General features: G+C 37.5%; 2 protein-coding genes across 2 annotated transcripts in view; both read left to right on the forward strand.

Annotated features, from left to right (window-relative positions):
• The window catches only part of LOC112397824 (potassium voltage-gated channel subfamily A member 3), a 57,464-nt gene extending 55,957 nt beyond the window's left edge, over positions 1-1,507 (forward strand). The window contains exon 4 of the mRNA XM_024742103.1: positions 7-1,507. Within this exon, the coding sequence (XP_024597871.1) occupies positions 7-1,473 (1,467 nt within the window). The 3' untranslated portion in view covers positions 1,474-1,507. The remainder of the gene's footprint in view (positions 1-6) is intronic.
• A 1,456-nt stretch (positions 1,508-2,963) lies between these two features.
• Positions 2,964-26,674, forward strand: part of KCNA2 (potassium voltage-gated channel subfamily A member 2) — a 66,235-nt gene continuing 42,524 nt past the window's right edge. Inside the window, exon 1 of the mRNA XM_024742066.1 lies at positions 2,964-3,086. The gene's annotated coding sequence lies outside the window, so the exon portion shown is untranslated. The remainder of the gene's footprint in view (positions 3,087-26,674) is intronic.

Genomic DNA, 26,674 nt, shown 5'->3' on the forward strand with positions numbered 1-26,674 from the left:
TACGAGCCGCTGCCGCCCGCGCTGCCCGCCGCCGGCGAGCAGGACTGCTGCGGGGAGCGCGTGGTCATCAACATCTCGGGGCTGCGCTTCGAGACGCAGCTCAAGACCCTCTGCCAGTTCCCGGAGACTCTGCTGGGCGACCCCAAGCGGCGCATGAGGTACTTCGACCCGCTCCGCAATGAGTACTTTTTCGACCGCAACCGGCCCAGCTTCGACGCCATCCTCTACTACTATCAGTCCGGGGGCCGAATCCGCCGGCCGGTCAATGTGCCCATCGACATCTTCTCCGAGGAGATCCGCTTCTACCAGCTGGGCGAGGAGGCCATGGAGAAGTTCCGCGAGGACGAGGGCTTCCTGCGGGAGGAGGAGCGGCCCCTGCCCCGCCGAGATTTCCAGCGCCAGGTGTGGCTGCTCTTCGAGTACCCGGAGAGCTCCGGGCCGGCCCGGGGCATCGCCATCGTGTCCGTGCTCGTCATCCTCATCTCCATCGTCATCTTCTGCCTGGAGACGCTGCCCGAGTTCCGCGATGAGAAGTACTACACCGCCTCGCCGTCGCAGGAGCTGTTCGAGACGGCCAGCAACAGCACGTCGGGGGTTCCCGCGGGAGCCTCCAGCTTCTCCGATCCCTTCTTCGTAGTGGAGACTCTGTGCATCATCTGGTTCTCCTTTGAGCTGCTGGTGCGGTTCTTCGCTTGCCCCAGCAAAGCCACCTTCTCGCGAAATATCATGAACCTGATAGACATTGTGGCCATCATCCCTTATTTCATCACTCTGGGCACCGAGCTGGCTGAGCGACAAGGCAATGGACAGCAAGCCATGTCCCTGGCCATCCTGAGAGTCATCCGCCTGGTGAGGGTCTTCCGCATATTCAAGCTCTCCCGCCACTCCAAGGGGCTGCAGATCCTGGGGCAGACGCTGAAGGCTTCCATGCGGGAGCTAGGGCTGCTCATTTTTTTCCTTTTTATTGGGGTCATCCTTTTCTCCAGCGCGGTGTATTTTGCGGAGGCAGACGACCCCACTTCAGGTTTTAGCAGTATCCCTGATGCCTTCTGGTGGGCTGTGGTAACCATGACGACCGTAGGTTACGGTGACATGCACCCAGTGACCATAGGGGGCAAGATTGTGGGGTCACTCTGTGCCATCGCTGGTGTCTTGACCATTGCTTTGCCAGTCCCTGTGATTGTTTCCAACTTCAATTACTTCTACCACCGGGAGACAGAAGGGGAAGAGCAAGCCCAGTACCTGCACGTGGGAAGTTGCCAGCACCTCTCCCCTTCAGCCGAGGAGCTCCGGAAAGCGAGGAGTAACTCGACTCTAAGTAAGTCGGAGTATATGGTGATCGAAGAGGGGGATATGAACCATAGCGCTTTCCCCCAGACCCCCTTCAAAACGGGCAATTCCACGGCCACCTGCACCACGAACAATAATCCCAACTCCTGTGTCAACATCAAAAAGATATTTACCGATGTTTAATATATGAAACAAGTGACATGCTGTGCCCAGTATTGTGTGGAACGTGCCCCCTTGGTCTGTGTATGCCCTTGTTTTATACATTTCCAGACCATTCATCAAGGAAAGGACATGAAGAAGTGGAAAGCACACTTCATTCTCTCTCTCCCTACTGCTTCATACTGAAACAGGTGTCTGTTTTGCAAGTGGGCTGCATTCTCTCAGCTCTCCTTTTTTTCTCTCTCTCCCTCTCTTAATATTTCGAACAACAAACTTACTTTAAACTTGATTTTTAGCACATGCTCTGTAAAAAAAAAAAAAAAAAGACAAAAAAAGAAAACCAAACAAAAAAAACTGTACATCCTGGAAGGAAATGAAACTAAAGAACAGAGTAACTGTCTAACCTCAGAATCCAAAGGCAGCTGTTTCTTTACTAAGTAAAGCAGGCACATACTTAAAGGATGCTTCGGTTTGATGGACCCATCAACACTATTGAATATCTAGTTCAATTGCCAACACTGTGGATAGGTGGATGAAAAGTCTATTTAGAACAATGACTTGTAAACCCACCGTAAGTTTATTTGTTTTCAACTGGAATTTCTATTTGGAAGCCCCCCTTCCGGAATTTTAAGGATCTCTACAACTTTGAACTAAGGGAAATGCCCAAGATGTCCCGATCTGACCAATTAGTTTAACTCTTTGGGGCTTGTTAAGCATTTCGAAAGTATTAGACTAAGAGATTCCTATGAAATTCTGTATTCATTCTAGCTAACATCTATCAAAGTCTAGAAACAGATGTTTTCAGTGCTGCTGAGAGAAACAAAAAAATTTCCTAATGCATCTGAGAGATAAGCTTCTGCAGTATCACAAGAAGATTAAAGTGGCAGACACTCCTTCCAGCAGAAGTTACTAATTCGGACCTGACTGATGCAGTTCCCATAGCAACCCATGTTTCCCGGGAAACCCGAAAAGGTTGTCATGGCATCTCTTGCTCTCTAGCCCCACCCCCTAGCCCCTGCTGTTTCCACAGTAACCTTTCCAGATGGTTCCTACTTACATGATTTCACAAGGAAAACCACTGTTTGAATAAACCGCACAAGTAAAGTCTGAGAATCCAAAGTGGTGAAATGAATCACAAAATGCATATTTTTACTACAGAAAATCACTGATGTCATCCCATATTGACTGAATTGAAAAGGAAAATATCGTCATTGGAATGTTAAATATACACTACAGTAAGCCATGATTTGAATGAAATGCCAGTAATTAGGCAATCATTTTAAAAGATGCTTCTCTACTGTTTTCTTTTCCCAAGAAGCCAACAAATGAAGTTAACAAGCAAATGTCAAAGTGTTCTGCACATAAGCAAGTGAAAGATTCAATCAATATACCTGAAACCTTACTACAAGGGACCTTCAGACTTCCTCTTTAAAAACATTATCCAGATCCCACAACAGCAGTGTCACCATCACAGCCCTTGAAAAACTAAATATACTTGAAAAATATAAAGGATGCACACTTTTAACTGAGGGAATTGCAGACAATCAATAAGAAGGAGGAACAGGAAGTAACCAAACCTTGGGGAAGTACTTGCAAGTTTCAGCCATGTGCCAGGGATGGCCAGAAGACAGCATCAGGTGAGCACTGTGGGAGCTACTGAGAACACTCTCTTTTTGTACAGGGAACCAGGGGGGTGCCATTCATATCTAGATTTGTGCTACCTTGCAAAATCAATAGTTTTATATTCATTATATGCTAGGTGCCTTTTGAAGATCATTTATAACACCTTTTCTGTTTGATGTCCAGGTTGCCAACTATTCTTTGGTTTCCATTGTTTATTGCAAAAAAGTGGGAAAAGAGTCATTTCTCTTCAGGATAACCTTCACCCAAACTGAGCTGAAAATGATTCCATTCCTTTTACTAACCTCCTTGGCTTCTGAACAACGTGTTTCCCCTGAAAAACGGATAAAAGGCAGACCTGCTGTTAGATTATTGGTCTGATTTCATTTACATAATTATTTAGTAGTACAATTCTTCAAAACAAAGATGGTTAAAATTGCAATAAGGGTAACATTTTATTTTAGCATATTCAATTTATTGGATATACATTATATAAAGTATACATTATGCACAATTGCTTTTTGGTTTGATAGGTTTAACTATTTTATCCTAGAGTAAGTGAGAGTAACACTATTTTTAAAGCTCATAAAATATTTTCAGGTAGTCAGAAGCCTACTTACTTTATTATTTGTGCATTTGAGAGAGTGAAAAATGATGATTATGACTATATGACGGGGAAGAGGAGGAAAAGAAAACAAAAACCCCAAAAAACAGAAGCAAGAAATCTGTGTACCTGGTCATAGACTCATTGTTCTTATATATGGTCTTCGAAATAGAACTCCTTTATCTAGTTCCCTTTGCTACTTGTTTGAGCCTTTAACATTGATCCACCTTTTGACCAAACTTTTGGTATTCTTAATGACCAGAAGTTGTTTTTAGGACCCATTTTAGTGGTGATATGTAGATACACTCTAGTAATTACATAAGAATAATTTTTGTATCTGTTCTTAAAAGATGTTAGCATAAAGATGAACAAAGTGCACTAACAGTGTTATTCAGAGTTATTCAGGAGATGTAGAAACCCTGATTAGTTCTATAAGTAAATTATGGTTGTGCCATAATTTTTGGAATTGTACGGTTTTAAAATAACAGTAATACAAAGGAGACTTTTTTTTAACCCAGAAAAATATGACTTTTGAGTCATAACTTTGAGGTAGTAGTATTCCTTCTGGTCGCCATATTGTAAGCTCCTTGAAGGTTATAGGTTCTGTACAGCTCTTGACAAAGTTTTGGATTCTAGTGCCCAGCACCAAATGTAGCACCTTGTTTGTATTCAATACATTTGATGAGTGAATGGCTATTATCTTACCTTAGTGTTATTTTCAGGCTTTTAATGAAGTGATTTAAAGCATAAGTTCTGCAGTCATATTGCCAGGGTTTGAATACTGTATGACCTTGAGCAAATTACTTAATCTCTCTGTGCTTCAGTTTCCTTATTTGTAAAATGAGGATAATAAATAGTACCTCATAGGGTTGTTGTGTTACCCTCATAGGGTAAATGTTAATGCATCAGAGATTTTGCCAAGAGATTACATTACATTATTCGCTAAGGGATTACATTATGATTGTGATCATCACAGGCACTGTATAATTAATATCAAGCCTTGTGAATGGCATGAAATACATCAATTATCAGTGTCTTCCTATTTACTTTCTATAATAGCAATAATAATTACGATTTGTTAAGGGTCAGTCATGTCCAGGACACTTCTCAACTCTGCAAGGCAAGTGGTATTAACCCTATCTTAGGAGGGTAAAAAACAGATGGTTAAAGCTAAGTGATTTCCCTAAGACTTCACAGTTAGCAAGAAATCCAGCATGATTTAAAGCTAGGTCATTGTGGCCCCAAAACACATGTTCCCTTTATTGAGTGACTTGAAAGAGATTGAGAAAATAAATTTCTTATGCTTTTAGGTTTGACTTCAGCCCATGTTACTAATCAATGAATTCATGTAAAGAACATATTTCCAGAAACGTAATTCATTCAGCGTACCGAAAAATTAACCCTTTTTTAACCATCAGATATTTTTAACCATAGGGACCAAATACGGTATTTAAATCAGATGAAGAGACTGACTTTTCTAGTAACAAAAGATTATTTTCTTACACGATTGATTTATCTGGATTTAATATTATAGTACTCAGAAAGTATAATTAGTCTTGGTAGTGATACCTGCTAGGACAATGGATATCTTTTCAGTTTTAAGATTAATTTCCTATTGTCATGTGTTTTAATCTACAAGAGATGATAGTATTGCTATTATGCAGATTGTTATTTTTCCATCTTCTCATACTTTGCTTAGGTTACTGAAGAACCATGCCAGAAAATAGTATAAACATTTTGACTGTCCCTTATTAAGAAGGGGGAAATTACTTAGAACAATAGCATGGAAAGCAGAAGGAGGTTGCCATTTCATTGAAATTTGTGACATTATTGCCTAACCTAACCACTCCATGAATCTTTAAGAGCAACTGGGCTTAAAAAAACAATTAGAATATAATTGTGACCCACATGATTAGTTGTAGCCCCTTCCCTGAGGTCCTAAGGCATTTAGAGAATGAAAATGGGTAGTGAATCGGGCTTAGAGCAGAATGCTAATGAGTCTAAGTTTACACGTGCTACTTAGCTTTGTCAAACCGCAGACTTCACTGAGCTCAATTGCTTGTTTTGAATGTTGAAAGGTATACGTATGTCTGTGTGTACAAGAGATTCATGGGAGGAGGTGTGATTGGATCGACACACATCTGTCAAAACCCTGGGAAAATGTATATACCCTATAGCTGGTGAATCCAGAGATAAAAACAATAACATTGCTATTGTTTTATTTCTTATATATTGTTTTAAACTGATATTATAGCAAATTTAAATACCCACCAACTAAGGTGACATAATCACAGATGGCTACACATAAGAGGAGTGTTATATCAGTTATTTCTCAACTTTGAAATAAAATTTGGGGATTGAAATTTTAAATACACAGTATGAAGAAATTCAAAGCTATGGTTCATATACATAAAGCTTATTGTTTACCTCTTTGGTATATAACATACTCAAGTAATTGCTTTGCTGATCATATATAAATCCAATATATATAATATATGCCAATAATCTATTCCTCTGAGAACCGTAACTGTAATTTACTGACTTCTCAATACATTTAAAATGTCAACATTTTCTACAGTAGTTACGAGTTCTTTCTACCTCTCAACTGTGAATAGAAGTGATAGCCCCTCCCACTAAGAAATGCAAAGAAGTACATGTGCCCCTGAGTCTGAAGACTTACAGAAACACTGTGAGATAGAGGTAAATGGGGAAGAGGATATTGGGGGATTGCATTTTAGGGTGGGGTTTTTTCTTTCTGTTTTGTATTTGGCCTTTTAAACTAAGGAGAATAAGACTATTGCTTTTATACTACTAATTTCCTACATTTTGTGTAGTAATTTTATACATAAATGAAACCACTTGTTTTTTATAACCTGCTGAAAGTGGTTGATAATCTTTGAGAGAAGGCAAATCAGAGAAGACAGGAAGAAGGGAAGCCATGCATTACCCAAACCTTACCACTGTTACTCAGCCCCCAACCTCCTGCCAGAAAATGGCCATTGCCACAGAGTATACATGATAATAGTATTCTTTAAATTATTCAGACAGGTTAGAAATTTTTCAGATATTTGTCTTTGTTTTCAGTGATGCTATGAACTAATTTTGCCTTTGACATTGTAAAGAAAAAACATTTTACAAAAAAAGTTTTCATGTTTTTTCTCTCTCTTTTTTTCTTTTTTTTGGTACTGGATGTGTTTTTTCTTACATTTCAGAGTTTGCACCATTAAACCATCAAATGCATTAAAGAAGAGATCTGGAAAAGAGGCTTCATCATTTTCTTGGGAGCCATTTTATTGTTGCAATCTAAACAGTGCAGAATAGGAACTCTCGCTTGAAAAGTAAATCCTGGGATTCTGATTGTTAGTAAGACAACATTTAAATGAACAAAAAATCATGTTTCCTCCTATCTGAAGAATGTTAGGAATAAACCTGTGCATGCAGGGCTCTGACTTTGCAGATCCAGGGATCATAGCCCCCAGCATGGTGATAGGGGATGGAGAGGAGCTTTTTCTCTACCGATGAGCCCCCAACCTCACCCTCACCCCTCCCTTGAGAGCACAAAGGCTCTGGGGAATCTCTATGGAGATCCCCACCAACTCCTTAGAATGAAAATCAGCATTGTGCCTACGTGTTATAGACCAATCAGCACTGCTGTTTCACTTGTTTTCCACTAAGTTTATTTTAAACTCTTTTTCTTTAAGAATCCTAAGGTTCTTATTTTTTTGCATTTAAACATGTTCCTTAAATTAAAGCCTTTAATTTAATTTGGAAGAGAAACCAGTGGGGTTACTTTATTACACACACGCCCACACACACACACACACACACGCATGCACACACACTTCACCTCTTCATAAGTTATTTCCTATCCTAAGATGTATTTACTTGTTGTCTGTAGATCTAAACAGTCTAATTCTTTTTCTGAAAATTAGTGAATTTCCAAAATATTTGCTTTCATTCATATGTGCAGCACAAACATTTACAAATCATTTTTATTTTTCAAAGCCTTGCTTAAAAGGCAGTTTTATTGTATCTATTAATGTAGTAATATGTATTAGATTCAAAAAGTAGTAAATACATTCAGTCTATAACTGAGTTTTGTCATTTCGCCTCCTAAATATCTCTATAAAGAATCCACTTTTCTAGATCGCTACCACTACCAGAGTCTATACTCCTATCACCTCTATGCTGGGTAAGTGTGAAGGTCTCTTAACTGGCCTTCCCACGTTTCCTGTGGCCAACCTGACCCTTTCTCCACCTGTTAGCCAGAATGATCTTTTCGAGACTCAATCTGATTATATCACCTGCCTCTGCTTAAAATTCTCTCAAGGTCTTTTCCTGTTCTTTGGGTCTATTAGTATAGAGACCCAAAGGCCTAACATAGCCTTCATGGCCCCATAGGATCTGGCTTAGCCCTCGTGTCTAGCCTTATCCTATACCTGTGCTCCTTCCCTCATTCTGCTGTACTCCAGCAACCCTGATCGTCTTCCAATTACAGAATAAGCTGCCTTTTTAAGAATGGGGATCTTTGCAAATGTTCCCACTACTGGCCCCTTCCTTCCCTCCTCATCTCATTCACTTTTATTTTTACTTCAGTACTTCCTCCAAGATATCTCTCATGACTGGTTTAATCAATTCCTCTATTATGGTATATTTCATCAAATTTAAGTGCTTTTGATTATTAGAACCACCATTATTTTATATGCCTTTAAAAACAAAGAACCTGCCAATTATACGGGAAAGTACCAGTGATTTTAAGGTACATCCTAATTTCATAGCTGCTCAAATCTAAAACAGTATATCTTAGAATGAGTTGAATATAGTATGTTATCTTGACATAGCTGTAATTTTACATTAATTTGTGTTGTATAATTAATGTCTATTTCCTCTGTGAGAGTGGGGACTCTATCTCTCTTTGTTCACCGTTGAATCCCTTCCCATTCTCTCTGGAATCTGTTCAGGCTTTCACCCCTACCACTTCACCAAAAGTGTACTTTTCAGGGTCAGTGGTGACCTCCTATAGCTATACCCAGGGCCATTTCTCGGTAATCATTTCATTTGACCTGTCAGAAGCATTTGGCACTGTAGAATACATTCCCACTTCTGGGAAGAAATTTTTCATTTAACTTTCAGGATACCACACTCTGGATTTTCTTCCTACCTCTCTGACCTTTCCTACTCAGACTCTTTTACTGGTTCTTCCTCACCTCTCCCGGGTCTTCATGTTGGAGAAACCCATGCTCCATGGCTTAGTCCTTAGACCTCTTTTCTTTCTGAATTCATTCTTATTCTCATAGCTTTAGATGATCTATACGTAAATTTATATCTCCCACTTGGACCCCTCTCCCGAACTCCGGATTGAATTTCCGATTGTCTACTTGACATCTCCACTTGCACAGCTAATGTCTATCTCCAACTTAATATATCCAAAACTGAGCTTCCTTCTCCTCCCCCACCCCCGCCATCAAGCCTATGCCTCCTGACTTCTTCCCCATCTCAGTTACTGGCAACTTCAATTTTCCAGTTGCTCAGGCTAAAATCCTTCGAATCGTCTTTCTCTCTTTCTCTTACACCCCTTATCCAATCTGTTTGCAAATCCTATTGGCTCCACTTTTTAAATGTTTCCAGAGTCTTACCACTTCTGCTACCATCCAAGCCATCGTTATCTCTCATCTGGTTTTTACAGATGATTTTCGACCCTCCTGACTGGCCCCCTGCCTCCTATCCTTTCCCCTACCTGAGTCTATTCTCAACATAGCAGCCGGAGTGTTCCTTTTAAAACACTTGTCAGATCATGTTACTTCTTTGCGGCAAAACCCCCACTTGGCTCCCCGTTTCACACAGAGTATAAACTAAAGACCTCACAGTGGCCTACAAGGCCCTACCTCATCTAGCCCCCGTTACCCTTCTGATTCCTCTTCAGATTCATCCTTAACTGCAGCTGCACTGGCCTCCTTGCTTTTCCTCAGATATATCTGGCATGCTCTATTCAGGTCTCTGTACTTCCTATTCCCCTGCCTGGAAGGCTGTAGCGTCTGCTCTCTGCACGGCTCGTTCTTTCACCTCCTTAGGTGTCACTGTCTCGGTGGAACCTCTCCTGGCTGCTCTGTTTAAAATTGCCACCTCCACAGGACTCCCTATACCTTCCTCTGATCTGTTTCATCCTCTAAAATATTAGACATTTCACTTACTTTGTTTATTGCTGTCTTCCCTTCACTTCCATGAGAACAAAGATTTTTGTCTGTTCTTTGGGACTGTATCCTCCAAGGCCTAGAATATTACCTGGAATAAGGTTAGTGCTTAATGAGTATTTATTTGAGGGAGCGATGAGAAGAAGGGAATAGCATTCCAGTTTGAGCGTTTTTAAACTACAAACAAAATGTTTATGTTGTGTATCTATGCTTCATTTTATCACTGTGAGGCTTGTACTCCTCACCGTGCTCTTTTGGATGAAATTCCTCGTAATTGGTTCACTGGAGAAGCCTTCCATTTGGCAAAACATGCTCCAGCAGGGGCATGTTAAATATAACATTATATGTGATGTCGCTCCTAATCGCCAAGGGTATCTGGAAGTCAGAATGCCTCACAGAGACGGTGTTTCCTACCTAATAGCTAATAGAATGCTCTTTATAAATGATATTCAGTATATACTTGTTGACTGGTTGACCCAAGTAGTACAGACAGCAAAAATCAGAACAAGCAATTAATATATCCAGGAACTTACCTATCTAGCAGACATTCTAAGAAACTTCCCTGTAAGTTCAGTCTTGGTTTCAGTTAATAGTGAGTCCTTAAACACCCATGGGGTCTTCAGGACTATGGAAACTGATTGAATAAATTATTAGAGATCTCATCAATGAATCACGTTAAAGAATTATATTACTGTACATAAGGCCTTACTGGACAAAATTATTTCTTTTACAATATAACCTAATTTTTCATGTAGTTGTCAGGTTATGTGGTAGGATCACAAAAATCGGCTATTTTTAAAAGTGATTTGTTCATGTATGAAAGAAGATCCATCCGTGAGAAATAAGGGTGGGTTCTTAGAATGACAGTTATAATGGCAAAACTTAAGCTGCTTCTAAATAAAATAAGATGGAAGGTGAGAGACAGTCCAGTAGCATATGTTGGTATTGGGAGATTCCTAGCAGCCTTGAAAAGCCAAAGTGTAATATGGAATTACTGAAACTAATTAAACATTGATATAAATGAGTACTGCAGATATTGCCATGATTTTAGGCAATATGATAACAAATGCACTTCCTTCTGCTGTAGGAAATGGGGATTCTTCTGATGTGAATAGCAAGGAACCTTCCCCACACCACTTCTGAATTTTCTCCTTTCCCTGGATTTCTCAGGCAGACCAGACCAGAGATTCACCTGGGTGTTGCCTCTGCATATGCAGTGGCACAATTTCCTTACCAGATACGTCACCAAATTAATCAAAGCTAATGCATGTCTGCATATGCTTGAGATTACATCTGTAGACCAGTAGAACTTAGAAACTCTTTCATCTTCTATCACTTTGTACAATTAAGGCCACATAGGACAGAGATCATTTCTCTCTTCTGAGGACACATTGTTAGGACTTTTTAAAGAAATGACACAGACTAGAGAATTGAAAATGCATAATTTTCATTTCTTTTTTTTTTTCTGGTTTTGGGTGAGGAATTGTAACATTGTTTATTTTTATTACTTAACTCAGTATGGGTTTTTCCAGATATTCTATTGTAACCTGGTATAGCCAAGGTATTAGATATTTAAGAGGCAGCCTCACATGCCATTACATTTTATATTTACCTCAGGTAAGACTACAGGACAAAACAAAATACCTGGTGTATTTGAGGAAGAGCAATGTGTATTTGAGGAATTCACTAATCTATTACTTTTATAAGAAATTGTCATTAAAATCAGTTAAACAAGAGTGACTCTATGTGAGATTTAAAAATGTAGTAAGCGACTGAAAACCATAGAGAGAAATAATTTCTCCAAGTAAGAACTGTGTCTGAGTTGCTTTATACCTAGATTCTGTAAACTTTTTACCTGCAAACATTTTAACTCATTTTGAAAGGTCAACTTATATTGCTATAAATTATATTACTATAAATATATTACTATGTGAATTGAGGAGATTTATTTTTAGTACCTAAATACTGCTTATACCTCACAGCTCATTTTCGCATGACTTTCAGATTTTTAACAAAGCTAACATCTTGGCACATTACCAGTTTTAATTACTGCGTGAGTTTAAACTTTTTCTGCTCCCCAAGAGTGCATAATTTTCCAAGAGGACAATCAGAGAATTATACATAACTTAGCTCATCCATAGCTAGACTCTTTCTAGTCCTTGGGGCTAATTCATGACCATTTAGCTGGTAGAATTTGTAGAAGTTGTTGATGTGCAGCCAACTGTTATTTAGTAGATGTTGTTGATGTGCAGCCAAAAGTTATTTAGTAGATGTCAAAGTATAGACACACGAGGACAAAGTTCCCATAACACCGCGTCACAGAATGATTCAGCTTTTTCCTCATCAGACACGAGTTAGTGAGGCTAACAGGTAACCTGGATATCTGCACCTCTTTCATTTAGGCCTGAGTAGAGGTATCAGTTACTTTTTCACAGACTTGATAGCTATTGAAATTTGACTATTCTTATCCTTTTTTCTTGCTTTATATCTTAGAATATTTATTTGGTCAAATATTGATATCTTCAATTATAAGTCACCATTATACTTTCTTTCTCTCTTCTGTAATTTTGATACTTAAGTCAATGTTCATTTTTCTAAGCCCTTCAACCAATTTCTTAGCCACTAATAGAAACAATATGATTACCATCTAAAATCACTTTTATTTTTTGTTTTGTTTGTTCTTGTTTGTTGAATTGTTTGTTGAATTTGTTGAATTGTTTGTTTCTGTTGAATTGCAACTCCTTCCGCACCTACAGTCTATTAGGATGCCAAGCTGTACCAGACTTAATAATCCCAAGAGCCTTGAAGCAGGTATTGACAGATGAAGTTAAAGAAAGCCCCAGCCTCTTATATAAAAAGGGTGCATCAAGAAAAGAATAGCGTAATAGAACCATCTCAAGGTAATCAAAGCTGCAGTAGCATTGAGCAGAAGCTAGACACTGAGGAAATAAAAAGAGTATCATATCATTCATGTTACTTGTGATTTCTTATAATTAGTTGTCATCCATAGCTAGTAGACCACTGTAATTTTAAAACTTTCGTAATGAACATTAAGTGTACTGTGATGCAAGAAGGTACTCTTGCTTTTTGACTGAAGACCAGGGTTAAGAAGAAGTTACTTCCTTCATGAAGGATGAGCAAGTATAATCCAGGCCAAAAAGGAAGACTTTTCACCAGATAATTTCCCAGAATAGTAGGTATACACCATGTAGTTTAGTGAGTGAATGAGTCTTGCATGAAAAGCACAGTCAAATTCCAGGTGGCCATCATTAGGCATTTACAACTGGTTTTGAGACACCTGCTAAGACCAGGAGTATTTATGAGAAACAGTCTTCTCTATGTATTATGATGGATTATATTCACATATGGAAATCTGAAGCTGGGTGCATGATTTTCTGTTTTTGTAGGTATAAGTATCACAATTAGTAAATCTCTCAAGTGCATAAACCTAATTTTTATATATCCATTCATTCATTCAACGTATGTTTACCGCGTAGCTCCTATGTGTAGACACTGTACAAAGTAATAGGGATTTATTCATTCACTGAGCATATAAAGTATCTACTGTGTGCCAGACACCATTCTATATTCTGAATGTAGCAGTGAACGAGACAGTTGTGCTGCCTTATGCTATTTTTAAGAAACACTTTATTATCCTTATTTCCAGATGATTTTTTTGTAGTTGGGGAGAGGAAGGCAATACACTTGAACTTTTATTTCTTGGTTCTCCACAGACCTTGGTTAAGTGGCTATTGTTATCTTAATTTTTTATTCCCTAAAGTGGTATATAACTGTACAGAGTTCATATTTTAAAGGATCAATAGATTTGAAAGTTATTTGTAATGACAGGGTAATCTGTCATTACAGATTATCTGTAGTTCTAGGTACTACATTTGTAGTACCTAGAACATGGTTGTCAAAATACTCATTTTGAGACTGTTTCTCTCTCTCCATTTTTTTCCTCTCCATAACACTTATCTATTCACTTCAAAGGAGTTCTCATCTTAGATTACCACAGTGGGATGTACAGCCAGAAAAGAAACAACACCTTGAAAGTACATTGAGAAAATTGAAACATGTATTTTTCTAAAAATCAGTAGACAGTACCTTTCAGATGGTTCTAAAGATGAAGATAAATTTTCCTATTCCAAAAACAACCACATTGGTTTAGACTACATTTGGAGTTCATTATTAATAAGGGGAAAAATGTTCATAATTTCAGCATACTCTGAAACTGTTTCTGACTTATCAATTAAAAGCCCTCAATATGTGGTTAATGCATTTAGAAAATTAAGTTGCTCAAACTTCTCAAGGTAACAGTAAAAAAAAAAATAAAGTTTTTAAAAGTGTAATAAGTAGAATATTTAATAGTGACCTAAAGTCTACAATTTTTTAAAAACTAAATATACAGTAAATTATTATGTTTACTCTGTCCAACAGATACCTGAAGAGCCCTACGTAAAGAACTGTAGAGCTGCACTGACCAGTAGGATGCTCTTTTTAAATTGCTTAGATCAAGAATACAGTGTTGGTTATATTGCTGATGGACAGTGATCTGTCTGCCAGCACATACTTTTGTTTCAGTTGACATTAAATAACATGTCTCTAAGAAATGCTTCATATACAAGAAACAGCTCTGAACCTGGAGGATTCTCTTCAAATTGTGTGCAATATAAAAGATATTGACCAAGAAATAAAGAAGAACATTAAAAATAATAAAGTATCATTTCAACCTTTTGACATTTTGATGATATTTAATCATCCAAAAACTAATCACTACTGCTAATAAAGAAAACCTAAATGTTTGTTTCTAACAAGGCAACTTATTACACTGTTTTCTTCTTTCATTTAATTACTGGACTACGTTGAGTCATGATGTATATTAATGTTATCTTCTCTGTTCTGAGTTATGTGCAACTTTATTTGTGAAAGTGTGTTTTGTACCAAAGCCTCTCATACATAAATTAGCCCGTTTATATGTAAATAAGCGAAGTCTACACTGTGCCCAGATGAATGGTATTAAAGACAGACTTGCCTAAAAGAAATGTGCCTTGCTTGATTAAACATTCTTTTATTTTTTGATTCAAAATGATAGATTTGCAAATTAGTCTTGTAGGTAGGTTTTAGCAGAGCTTAACTTTAAAAAATATGGTAGTACTTATTATATGTTTAAGTTGTCTATCTTAACTAAAATTTTAACATTTAGTTATACCTTTCAACAGTTCATATATAATATACTAATTTAATTTAGTTTTCATATGATGTTTGGTGTGGTGAGACAAAGCACATTCTTAAAGATATATACAATATTTCATCTAATGTTTTAAGAATTTCTTTAAAAATTGTATCTGTAAAAGTTTTCTTGACTCATTTTCTATTTTTATATTCTTTTAGAAATGGAACTTTTTTCAGTTAAAAAGAAAAGCAAAGTTTTATTTGTAAAAGAGATTTAGGAGATCATGAAAATGGTTTCCCATTTGGGGACATTTCACTTCTGTGCCATTATTAATGTATTTACTGTGACATTTCAGCAGAATGGTAGCTATTTGCATATTATTTAATAAGCCTTATGGAAAGTTAAACTGTGAACATTTAATATAAAGAAGACTTTTCATTTCCATATTTCATTTTCAAAATATACCTGAACAAATGTGTAAAACTCCAATCTCCTGCTATTTAAATGCATAACAATGCTAAGTTATAATACGAGTACTTGTAGAATTTCAATTACTATCAAAATATTGTTGTAGGAAAGCCAAAATTATAACACTTTTTGATGTCCTGTAGAAGGAAATGCAGGTGATGAATTTCACTGTTAACATATAAGAATCAGTAACTGAAACAGTCTTATACCCACTAGCAGCGAAACAGACAGGAGATACAATCCAGGTAACTTTCTTTGAGGCAACGTCTACAATGGATTTTGCACAATCTGCTGGTAATTTCTCTGGTCAAAACTTTGAGACCAGATCACTCTAGGAAAAAAGGAAGTAAAAAAAATGACAGCTGTCTCAGATTTGAGCTATGTGAACCTCCAATCTGGATAATTTGTGATTAAAGTGAAAATATAGCCACCACGGTGTTTTTGCTCTGTTAGCCTGTGTAGTAGAGACACTGGCCCAGAGAATAGTCCATTTCCAGCCACCTTAATACTCATAACTGATGATCACAGCCTGGTCAAATCAGCTATTGGGATGATTGAAACAAACCAAACAACTGTCCTAATAGGAGGTCTTAGAACATGCAGATGTTTTAGTAAGGATCAGTAGGTGTTACCAAAATAGACACAAGAGCTACCTTTATAAAATACCAATGACACAACCTTAAGCATTATAATATGTTTAATATCATATCCACATTATTATTATAGGCTACAGTTTCAAATAAAGACAAAATCTGGGGCTTCCCTGCTGGCGCAGTGGTTGAGAGTCCGCCTGCCGATGCAGGGGACGACGAGAGGCCCGCGTACCGCAAAAAAAAAAAAAAAAATCTGGACTTTGCAATAAAAGCACAGAATGGTACCAGATGAAGAAACTGTCATATCAAGTATGGTTCACCAAATGGGTAGTAAAAATAGTATTATTCTAGATATCAGGAAACCAGAATTCTTACCCACTTTCTGCCTGTGGGACCCTAGATAAGTCACTTACCACTGCTAGGCTTCAGTTTCCTAATTGCAAAATGAATGTTCTGGGTTACTCTCCAAAGCCCTTTCCAGCCCCCAAATTCTCATTATATGCATTTGAAAAGGCTTTGAAGCATACTTAAGTACTCAGATTTTTTATGAATTTCTGAAGGAATGAATAAATTGAAATAAGATTTAAGTCTTGAAAGTGTCATAAATATATCATTCTTCAAATTGCTTGTGAGAGAGAATATGGGATTTTTTTCTCCTCTGAGAATTGTCACTGGTCTATAAATGGGATCATGAAAAAGTAGAAAAAATCACTCTCCGGAATGGAAACAGATTAATGTATTACCTGAAAAGGAGGGGAGGTTATTTTTTTTAATTTAATTTGATGTTAAGGTGATTTGAAATCATATATGAAATGCTAAAACTATAGCAGAGCTTTATCATACTCAACATTATAATCCTGGGAGTAGGAGAAGGTAGGAAGAGGTTAGAGGGATAGGAGTGTTTGCCTTACGATCTCTTGATTATTTCCGCATAAGCCGCAGTTTGGTAGAGCAGGTGTCTCTGTGCTTTCATGCTGGCTTTACCAATAGCTCTCATGTGCCCTAGGAAAGTCCCTTTAACGTCACTGAGCCCCAATTCCTTTTAGTAATCTGTATGCTTCTTTACATCTTTGAAAATTCTGTATTGTTTTCAGATGGTTGTAATATACATGTTCGTGTCCATGTCGCTCCCCTCCAGTCACTTAGATGCCACACCTCTACTCATGTGACTGAACAGACTGCAAATCCAAACATTCATGTTTCCAATGTTTGCTAATTGACTTCAGCAAGATGTAAAACATGGAAATATTTTGATTTTGACCACGGTTTAATTATTATGATTTATCATTTCATCTTTGAATGTTGTTAATTGTCTAAATGAAACGTCTGCTCAAGTGAACCTTTTTTAAAAATGTTGTAGTTGAATAAACACTTAGCAAATCAAAATTAAGTATATTATGTTTCCCAGTGAACTGTAGCTGATTGTAAGGTGCATTTTTGTCACATTTAAAAGTTAATACTTTTTTGGCCCCAGAAACAATGGCTATGAATTAAAATAATATTCACAGAATTTTGTAAATTTTTGTGAATACAAAAGAGGCTTGATAGAGCCACATTGTAATTAATTTTGCTCAGGAGTGAGAAACAAAATTCAGGGATAACCCAAACACTTCTGTTTGGCTTTAGTGGACAGTTGGGAAGACGAAAGGTTATAGGTTTTGTACAACATAGGTAAGATGCCCATAGGCAATTATACCCATTGTAAAAGAAGAGTATATTCTGGTTGCTGGTTTATGGTAGAAAGAGATTAGTATAGAAAGATGCTAAAATATGGACACTAGAGAAATTGTTAAAATGATAGTCCATTTGAATAATACAGAAGTATTTTGTCATACTGAGATTATCTCCAGAAGTATAGTCTTATATCCTTCCATTCAGAAAAGGGGGCAGTTTTTAAAAACCTCTATCATAATAGGAAATGTATGTTTTGACTAGTGGAGCAATTCATTAAAACATTTAATCTGGTAATTTTGGTTATGTGAATCTGAATTTTCACTTTAGGTGTAATTAAGTCTCTTAATGTATTAGTGTTAGTGATCTTTGTAAGAAGTAATTTAACTATTTTTTTTAAAGTTGATGAAATTTGCTAAATGGTGATTCTAGCATATTGTGTTAATAGTGTATCTTACAACAATTTGTGAACTGACCATATGAAAACAAAACATAGTAGTATCTCTTCCGGTAAATTGTTTCCATGGTGTGATCTCTTAATACCAGGTTTGGGGTGGGGAGGTTAAGTATTTAGTTTACGTAAAACTAACTGTCAAACTGTTTTTCCTAAATGCCATGAAAGTGTATGATTATAAACCAAATAGGAATATCCTATTAAGGACACTGTATAGACCATTTTTGAAATGATATAATTTCTGTTAAAAAGTTTCTACACATATGAGGGAAAGCAAGCAGTGTGTGTAGTATTTCTATGTAATATGCTAAATGTTTTAGAATCCACTTTTGAAATCTTATGCAGATAGAAAGTATGCACATATCAGAAATACAACTACAACACTTCAGTTTTTTCAGAGATGTCTTGCATTTGTTTATTATCTCATACTTTTCAAAGATCATTAACATATCTTATTTAATCTTAAAATATCCTTATGAAGTAATAATAGTATCTGAAGTTTAGAGATTAAACAACCAAGATTTAGAAAGATTGTGACTTGTCCAAGATCATATGGCAACAAATGACTTTAAATCTCATGTTCTTTACACTTTTCATTCTCTGTCAAGTTATTTTTTTTTTTCTACCACTGCCATGATCTTTAAAACTTTGACTAAAATTTAATTCTAAATGATACATTGGGAAATTTCAGGTCTAAGCTACAAGGCATGGTTGCTGTTATTGTCAGAACTTTTTAGATACTTCCAAAATATAGTCCTCCCTCAGGTAGAGAGCCAAACATTTTCCATCTAAAACATACTAAGTCCCCTCACTCTGACCATAGGCATTAAATCAGTATGATGTCAAAAATCTCGACTGAAAGATTATCTTCTCCACTGGTCTCCTTTCTAATTTCCTTTTTAAAAAGTCCATCACAATGACTGATTTCTGAACAGTTGAAAGAAGCAATAATCAACCCAAGAAATCGCAAACATTCTCATTCAAAGAAAACATACTGTGAGACCCACCATATTAGCCATTTTTCAGCCTATTGTTTTTCATCACATGTATTCTGTGATTAGGGGAGGACAGGGAATGGGGAGTGGGTAGAAAAACTGCTTTTATTTTAAGAAAACTCATTATTTCCTGTAACTATTCAAAAAGAATTGGTATCAAGTATTAGATAACAGGATTATTAACATTTAGCCATAGTTCAAATATGTGGTAAACTTGATGCACATATTTAAAAATCCACTCAAGTAATTTCCTGGATAAAATTAAAATCTGATGACCGCTCAGTTTGAATATGGAGAACATTCATGTGTTAATCCATGACATGATACTACATTTTAATTCTTTTCTCAAACAACAGAGAGACACTGTAATTGCTTTCCCTTGTGAATCAATAGTCTGTGATACATTCTGTACTTTTACTGACTAGCAACACAGTGTTACTGTAAACAATTAAATCGAACATAAGCTATAGGATATCAGAATTTAAAATTTTGTATCCTTAAATGTAGTTCTCTTCATCAGATAAGTCAAACAAATATTATTTTGTATGGAATGAAATAATAATCATTCTTAAACAATGACATAATAAATAATGGAACTCTGAATAAAGTGTAAAATCAAACCATATTTTGTATTTTTCTATATTTGTCTTCCTTTGACATTGAATTATGTTAATTTATCACATATTAATGTAGAGTTAAAATAAGCTCTTGTGCCATGTTCTGTAATGTTCTTGACATGATAATTTTGGGCCTTCTGTTAAGTAAATAGCAGTAAATACCTGTGAGTTGATTATGTGATATTTTCCTCTGATTCCTTTTATACATTTGTCATTGGATTTAAAGTGTTTTCATTGAAAATGTTATGTGCAGAATTCAATAAAAATACCAAAAAAAAAAAATCCTGTTACTGATATTAATAATTAGCTCCAAATCCTTCTTCCTCCCTCCCTTCCTTCCTTTCTTCCTCCCTCATTCCCTCCCTCCCTCTCTCTCTTCCTTCCTTTCCTTCTCTTTTGTTTGTTTGTTTGCTTTGCGAAAGAGAAAACACCAAAGCTGAGCTATTCTCAACAGCTCAAGTGTCAGCTACATTTGGACAGTTCTGCAGACTGTTTTGTGTCCTCTCACATGACTATAGTGAAACTTCTGTGCATTACACTTAGCAAGTCTTTTGGTTGCCAGCATTGCCTAGGTTTCTTTTATTCAGCTGTACACTGTTGAGGGCCCAGGAAAGTCTCAAGGAAGAAAAAATATGTTATGTAATAAGTCTGTGCCTTCATACTATCAATTATACGAGAAAGTGGTGAGAAAGCAAATGTACATCATTTCATCCAAAAATATGTATTGAGCATCAATTGTGTAAACTGCTCTGTTCAAAACATGGTGAGCAGGCTTCCCTGGTGGCGCAGTGGTTGAGAGTCCTCCTGCCGATGCAGGGGACACGGGTTCGTGCCCCGGTCCGGGAAGATCCCACATGCTGCGGAGCGGCTAGGCCCGTGAGCCATGGCCGCTGAGCCTGCGCGTCCGGAGCCTGTGCTCCACAACGGGAGAGGCCACAACGGTGAGAGGCCCGCATACTGCCAAAAAAAAACAAAAAAAAAAAACCAAAAACACCACTGTGAGGGATGTGAAGGTAAATACGAAGGTGACCCTGCTCTCAGAGAACTTAGAGTCTAGTGGGTGATATATATATATTCCTGAGCTTGTAGGTTAGGATTCTCATTATTTAGATCCAGAACAGTCAAGTGTTAAATAAGAACATTTTGTTTTCCATATGTATCATCTATGTAAGTCCCATATTTTGTGTACCATGACAGACTATAATTTCTATGCATCAACCTTTACATACCCATTGTTCTTATCTTGTACTTAGCGGTGTTGATCCTAAATCTTTTTCCTAATAGCGGCTAGTTACTCAAATGTGTTTGTGTTTTTGGAATGTCAACAAATGCTACATCACCAGAACAGAGGCCCTCTTGTTTCCATCTGGAATTTTACTTTGTCTTAAAAAAAAAAAAAAAAAAAAAAAGTGCGAATTAGGCTGCCTTACACATGTAGTAATTAGCTATTAGAGAAAAGAACAAAACGTATTTTTCTGAGTCTCCAGTTGATATAAGAAATAGATGTTTTTAAGCTTTCTGGCCATGCAGCTTTAGTTGTGGACTCCATGAGCCATAATTTGTAAGTATTTCATTTTAAGGAACCAAATCTTAAAGTCTTTTGTAAACATTTACAGGGTGAATTAAGAGATGCAGGTGGTTTCCAATGGATTACAGCTATCCTCTTTGAACCATGCCTCCATCCAAGAGAATTTTCACATTTCTGTTGGACTTCGACAGAAACAAATTTATATATAATTATTGCTGTACATCTCCTATGGGTTAGGGACCACATAATCCTCAGTTCATTTTCCTGTACTCTCTTTTGTATTATAACCTTTATCAATATTGAGCCTTTCTCTCCCTTAGGTCCATTTATCATTTCTTTATAAGTTCCGTTAATCCTTCTTTGTTCACTCTAAATGATACCTGGCAATTTGAGTCATGGTAGAGGAGAAAAGGCCAGATGAAGAACTAAACCCTCTGGTGACACTACTGGCTTTTACAATTTAAGGTCAGTGAAGTCAGTGTTTTGGAAATGGAGCTGCAGAGAAGGAACAAAACAGAGAACCCAGAAATCTGATTTCAAAACACACAATTGATAAGGAAATGTGTGTATGTGGCACAGTCCTCACCCATGTCTGGTTCAATTTGGCATAATAAACGCTTTTAGATGAAGATGAGGAACACAAATTGATTCTCAGGCACTATCTCATGAACCTTTACAATGTCAGTGAGAAGTAGATGCCAGGTATTACTAGTTTACTTTATACACATTATGCCAGCCAGGAAAACAAACAGTTATTTCCACATGACCTGAATCTACAAGCAACGATGGGAATTAGTCAGAGGGCCTAACAGGAATCTGGAAGCTGAGCTAAATGATGATAAATATACCAATGTCTTTAGTTTTCTTTCATTTCTATAGAAAATCTGGGGAAGTCTGCAGAGGCAAGTGTTTCTGTTGTCTTTGATTTGTGGTGATGGCGACGGAAATAATTAGGAGAGAGAGGGAAGTGGCATTTATGATGTGGATGTAAAGTTTGGAGGCAGAGTTAATTTTTGCCTTATAATTTCTGGAGGCAGTTTATAAAGCTGTTTGAACTTTATATATCCTAGTCTTGAGAAAGTAATGAGCTTGTGATTTTAATATGCTTCTCCCTCCAGGCACTTTCTGTGCCAGCAGGAATGCTCTACACTATCAGTCAGGCCAAGCTCTCAACACGTGTAGTAGCCAAGAAGGAACCTGGCACACAGCGCTCCAGGGCCATGCCATGCGTGCGTATAGTTAGAATTAGTTCCACAGGGGACACTGCGCAGGCAAGCCACATTCTCAGAGCGTCTGGAGTATAAATTAATGGGACCTTACAGCTGGACTGTGCTTTACAATATTTACAACACATACATATATATGTATACTTAAAAGCATTTTGTAAAATCTGTGATCTGTAAAATAGGCAGAGAAGGTCACATCACATACTTGTTACAAATACAGAAACTGGATACGTAGTTACACAATTTGTCTAAGACCATGGGGTTAGTAAATTTCAGAAAGTGACTAGAATCCAAGTTTCCTGACTCCTGAGCCAAGGTTGTTTTTCACAGCCACATTCCCCACTCCTCACCACCCCTGCTATCCTAAATTCTGGCTTCCCTAAGAAGTGAGGTAACTGAGGGGGTTGTCATAGGGATATCTAGAAGAACAGCAGAAGAAAGGCCTTTCCACTGTGCTTGTCTTACTCTGCATTTATGCTGGCAAGCCTAGTCCTGCCTCAGCCTGCCCTCACCACCCAATCGCCTTGCCTTAAAGTGAGACCCCCGAGAAATGGAAACCTAAGTTCTGCAAACTGGCTTAACTGTCGCTCCCTGAGTCTATTCATTTATTATTCAAAAATAGTTATTGAATACCCCTTATATGCCATATCTCCCTCTCACTTCAGTGGAAAAGTTGTCCCAATCTCTGGAGCTCTGGTCCATCTTGTTCAACCCCCTCCTGAACTTGCCTTCATCAAATACTGACTGTCTTGGATCTATACTCGATATCTCCCACCCCAGAATCTTTGATTAGTATATAAATGTTTCCTGGACCATAAATCCATCTTCAGTTCTATTTTCCCCCTTCCATTCAAAGCGAGACTTTTAAAACAGAGTTGTCTCTACTCCTTCACCTCTCATTTATTTGCTCTTCTACTATCATGTCCCCGCACTGTAATCTAGATTCTGTCTCCACCTCTCACTGAATACTTCCTCACTACTAGTTTCCTTGTCATCCTTCAGTTCTCATCTTACCCAGTCTCTGTAGGGTGTGACCCTGTTGGTCTCTCCCTCTTTCTTGGTTTTTGCAACACTAACCTTCTTTCCATCTTGTCTTTGTCTCTTTTACTGATTTGTCTTCCCCTTGTTGCTTCTTAAACACCGCTTTTCCGCAAGGTTCTTATTTCAGCCTTGACCTTTTCTTAGAGTCTACGCTCTCCCCAGGTAATATCATCCAATACCTTATTTTTAACTACTTCCCCACATCTTATCTCCAGCTCAGATCTATATCCTGAATACTCTTCTTACTGTACTCCAGGTGCCTGTTTTCTCAGCCCATCATTTCCTCTCTGCTCACATTCCATTCTTAGAGAACTCCCCAATCCACAGCCTAGAAGTGACAGCCCTAGAACTCACATAAGCCCACTCTCCATCCACAAGTGGTAACCTAACCCAAACTGAGCCAGTCAGATTCTTTCTCCCTGGAATTTTTGACTGAGACTTGGAGACTTAGAGGTAGAAACAAGTAGGCAGAGATATAAGTCATATGGAGTTGAGCCAAGGTCAGCCTCTTAACAACCTTAAATCCATGTAATCCATGTTCTGGTGAAGCAGTAACTAAACCTGCTAGAGAAGCTTAGAGAATGAAACAGAAATGAAGCAGAAATGAACAATCATACTGCCTCAGTGAAAAATGGAAAGTAACTACAGACAAATTTCCAGTATGTGGGAGGTCCAACTCTACCCCTTGCCGTTGGGTTCTATGAGATCCTTCTATAACCTTCCCATAGGCCAGGATTTTGTTAGCCAGCTTTACGGGGTTTCCTGACCACATGCACAATTTATCTTTTGTATACCAATGTCCTTGCTAGAAATATCTAATTAGGTGATCTCTAGACTATCCAAGGTACTTCAAACTCAACACGCCCAACCCAGAATGGCTCATCTCCTGCACTCAGCACCACATCCAACCCTAACCATATCCTTATCTTGGGGAAAGGAACCACTTCTTAATGCTACCGTTTAGAAATCTGAAAATCTAATCTCAGACTTCTCCTTCTCACTCACTCCTCATGGCCAATAAATTCTTGATGCAACTTCCTCCCCCACCTCCACCTCTGAATTGTTTCTGTGTCTTGTCATTTCTTGCCTATTTTGCTGCAGTAGCCTCGTAGATTTTCATACTACAGCAAAAATGATCTGTGTAAACAGCAAATATGCTAGTGACTCTCCTGGCTAAAATACTTCAATGACTCCGTTATTCTTTAAGAATAAAGCCTAAACTTTTTAGTATGACATCCAAGGCCTTTCATAATCTAGCTCCTGTTGCCTTTCTAACCTCATCCCTTGTCACTCTCCAACAGATAAGCTCTGCTCCAGTCACCCTGAATTGTTATGAATTCCTTGTATGTAATATGCTCTCTCTTCTATGTACCTTCACATTTACTGCTTCCTCTGTTTACATCTTCTTCTGCCCCACTCCACCCAACCACACTCTTCTCCTCAGCTGAGTGATGCCTAATTATCTTTCAAGACTTTCTCTAGATGACATCTCCTCCAGGAAGACCTAAGTTAAATATCCCTCTGATGTATACTCAGATATAACTGTCTACTCTTTTGTCTCCTTTGCAAAACTGTAAGCAACTTGAAAGCTGCCCTAGCCATCGTTGTAATTACAGTCCCCGGTTTATAGTGGAAGCTCAATAAACATTTGTTGAATAAATGGGACACCGAGAAGATGTAACTTCTCACTCAAAGACCTTATAGAAGTAGTGGAAAATGAGAAAGTCTATGATTATGGCATGGTGTTAAGTTCTATACCACGTAGACTTGGAGTACTATGAGAAGTGGGAAAGAGCAATTAGCTCTGTCCAAGGACCTTCAGGAAATAAGACAGGAGTTTAGGTTTGATGAGAAAGTAGAAAGGACTGAGTAAGGCAAATGGAGAGAGGAAAGGGTGTTCAGCCTCTTGCAGCCAATGCCAGCCTACTTATCTTTCACGAGTTGTAAAAGCTGCTATGCATTGATGTACCACCGTTTAGAGGATCTCAACACTAGATTCATACATAAATTTACTCCAGGGAAACTAGATAGCTATCTTAGCAGTGGAAAACCTTTTAAAAAAAATTTCAAACTATTGCAGTAGTTAAAAATATTTTGGATTCAATAAAACCCCAAATATGTCTCACTCTTGGAAATTTTCCCTCTTAATTTTGAAACACATGAGTAGTGTGGAAGAAACTAATCTGTACTTTCAAGTCAACCACACTTACCTCATCCAGTTGCTGTTTTAGAAGATCTGTGTATTATTCCAGGAACCTCCATTGACCTTATTGTAATCTTTTAGACTTAGAAACAGGAAATCAGATTTTATCTAGTGTAATTTTAACCTCAGTATTTAAACATTTCCAGTACTTTCTAGATTTCATCAAAGGACTCCTTCAATCCCCAGTCCTTTGAAGTATTCCACTTGGACAAAAGCTCTCGTGTTTAAATTGTACAGAATTTTCCTGTTGATATCTCTATAAATCCTCAGTCAAAATGACTCCCAGTTCAAAACTATACACACATTCTCTTATTCTTGTGGAATCTACCAGAAATTAGCCTTTAGGAGGCACCAAACTTTAGATCATTATAACCACCAAGAACCATTAACTAACTTAGAGTAAGATTTTGGTTACTGATAATTCTAAGAAAACTCCTTAACAAAATTAAAAATATGGATTTTGCTACCTGCAATAACAGAAAAAGAATATAGATTTATTAGAAGGTAAAATACTGAGTCTAAAAGTTGCAAATGGCTCTCAATCCATATTATTCATTGCAACTGCTTCAGGTCTATTAAAGAGGAATTTAGGGAGCCAAAGAAGAAGATATAATTAATGTCACTTGGTGATTTATTCGATTACAAACTATAAGGCTGCTACTGTAAAAAGTCCCCGCTAGCTTAGAAGAAACAAAGCTCTCTGCTTTAAGAATGGGTCATAATAGCCATTCTCAGATAAGTCTCATTTCATTTTTTCCCACCAGTTATCTGCCAGTTGAGGAGACTTTAATCTGGAATCCTAATGTGTGGTTTTCATTTGAAAAGATTTTAACATCTA

This window comes from Neophocaena asiaeorientalis, unplaced genomic scaffold, assembly GCF_003031525.2.
Source record: "Neophocaena asiaeorientalis asiaeorientalis breed wild unplaced genomic scaffold, Neophocaena_asiaeorientalis_V1.1 scaffold35, whole genome shotgun sequence".
NCBI classification, from domain to species: Eukaryota; Metazoa; Chordata; class Mammalia; order Artiodactyla; family Phocoenidae; genus Neophocaena; species Neophocaena asiaeorientalis.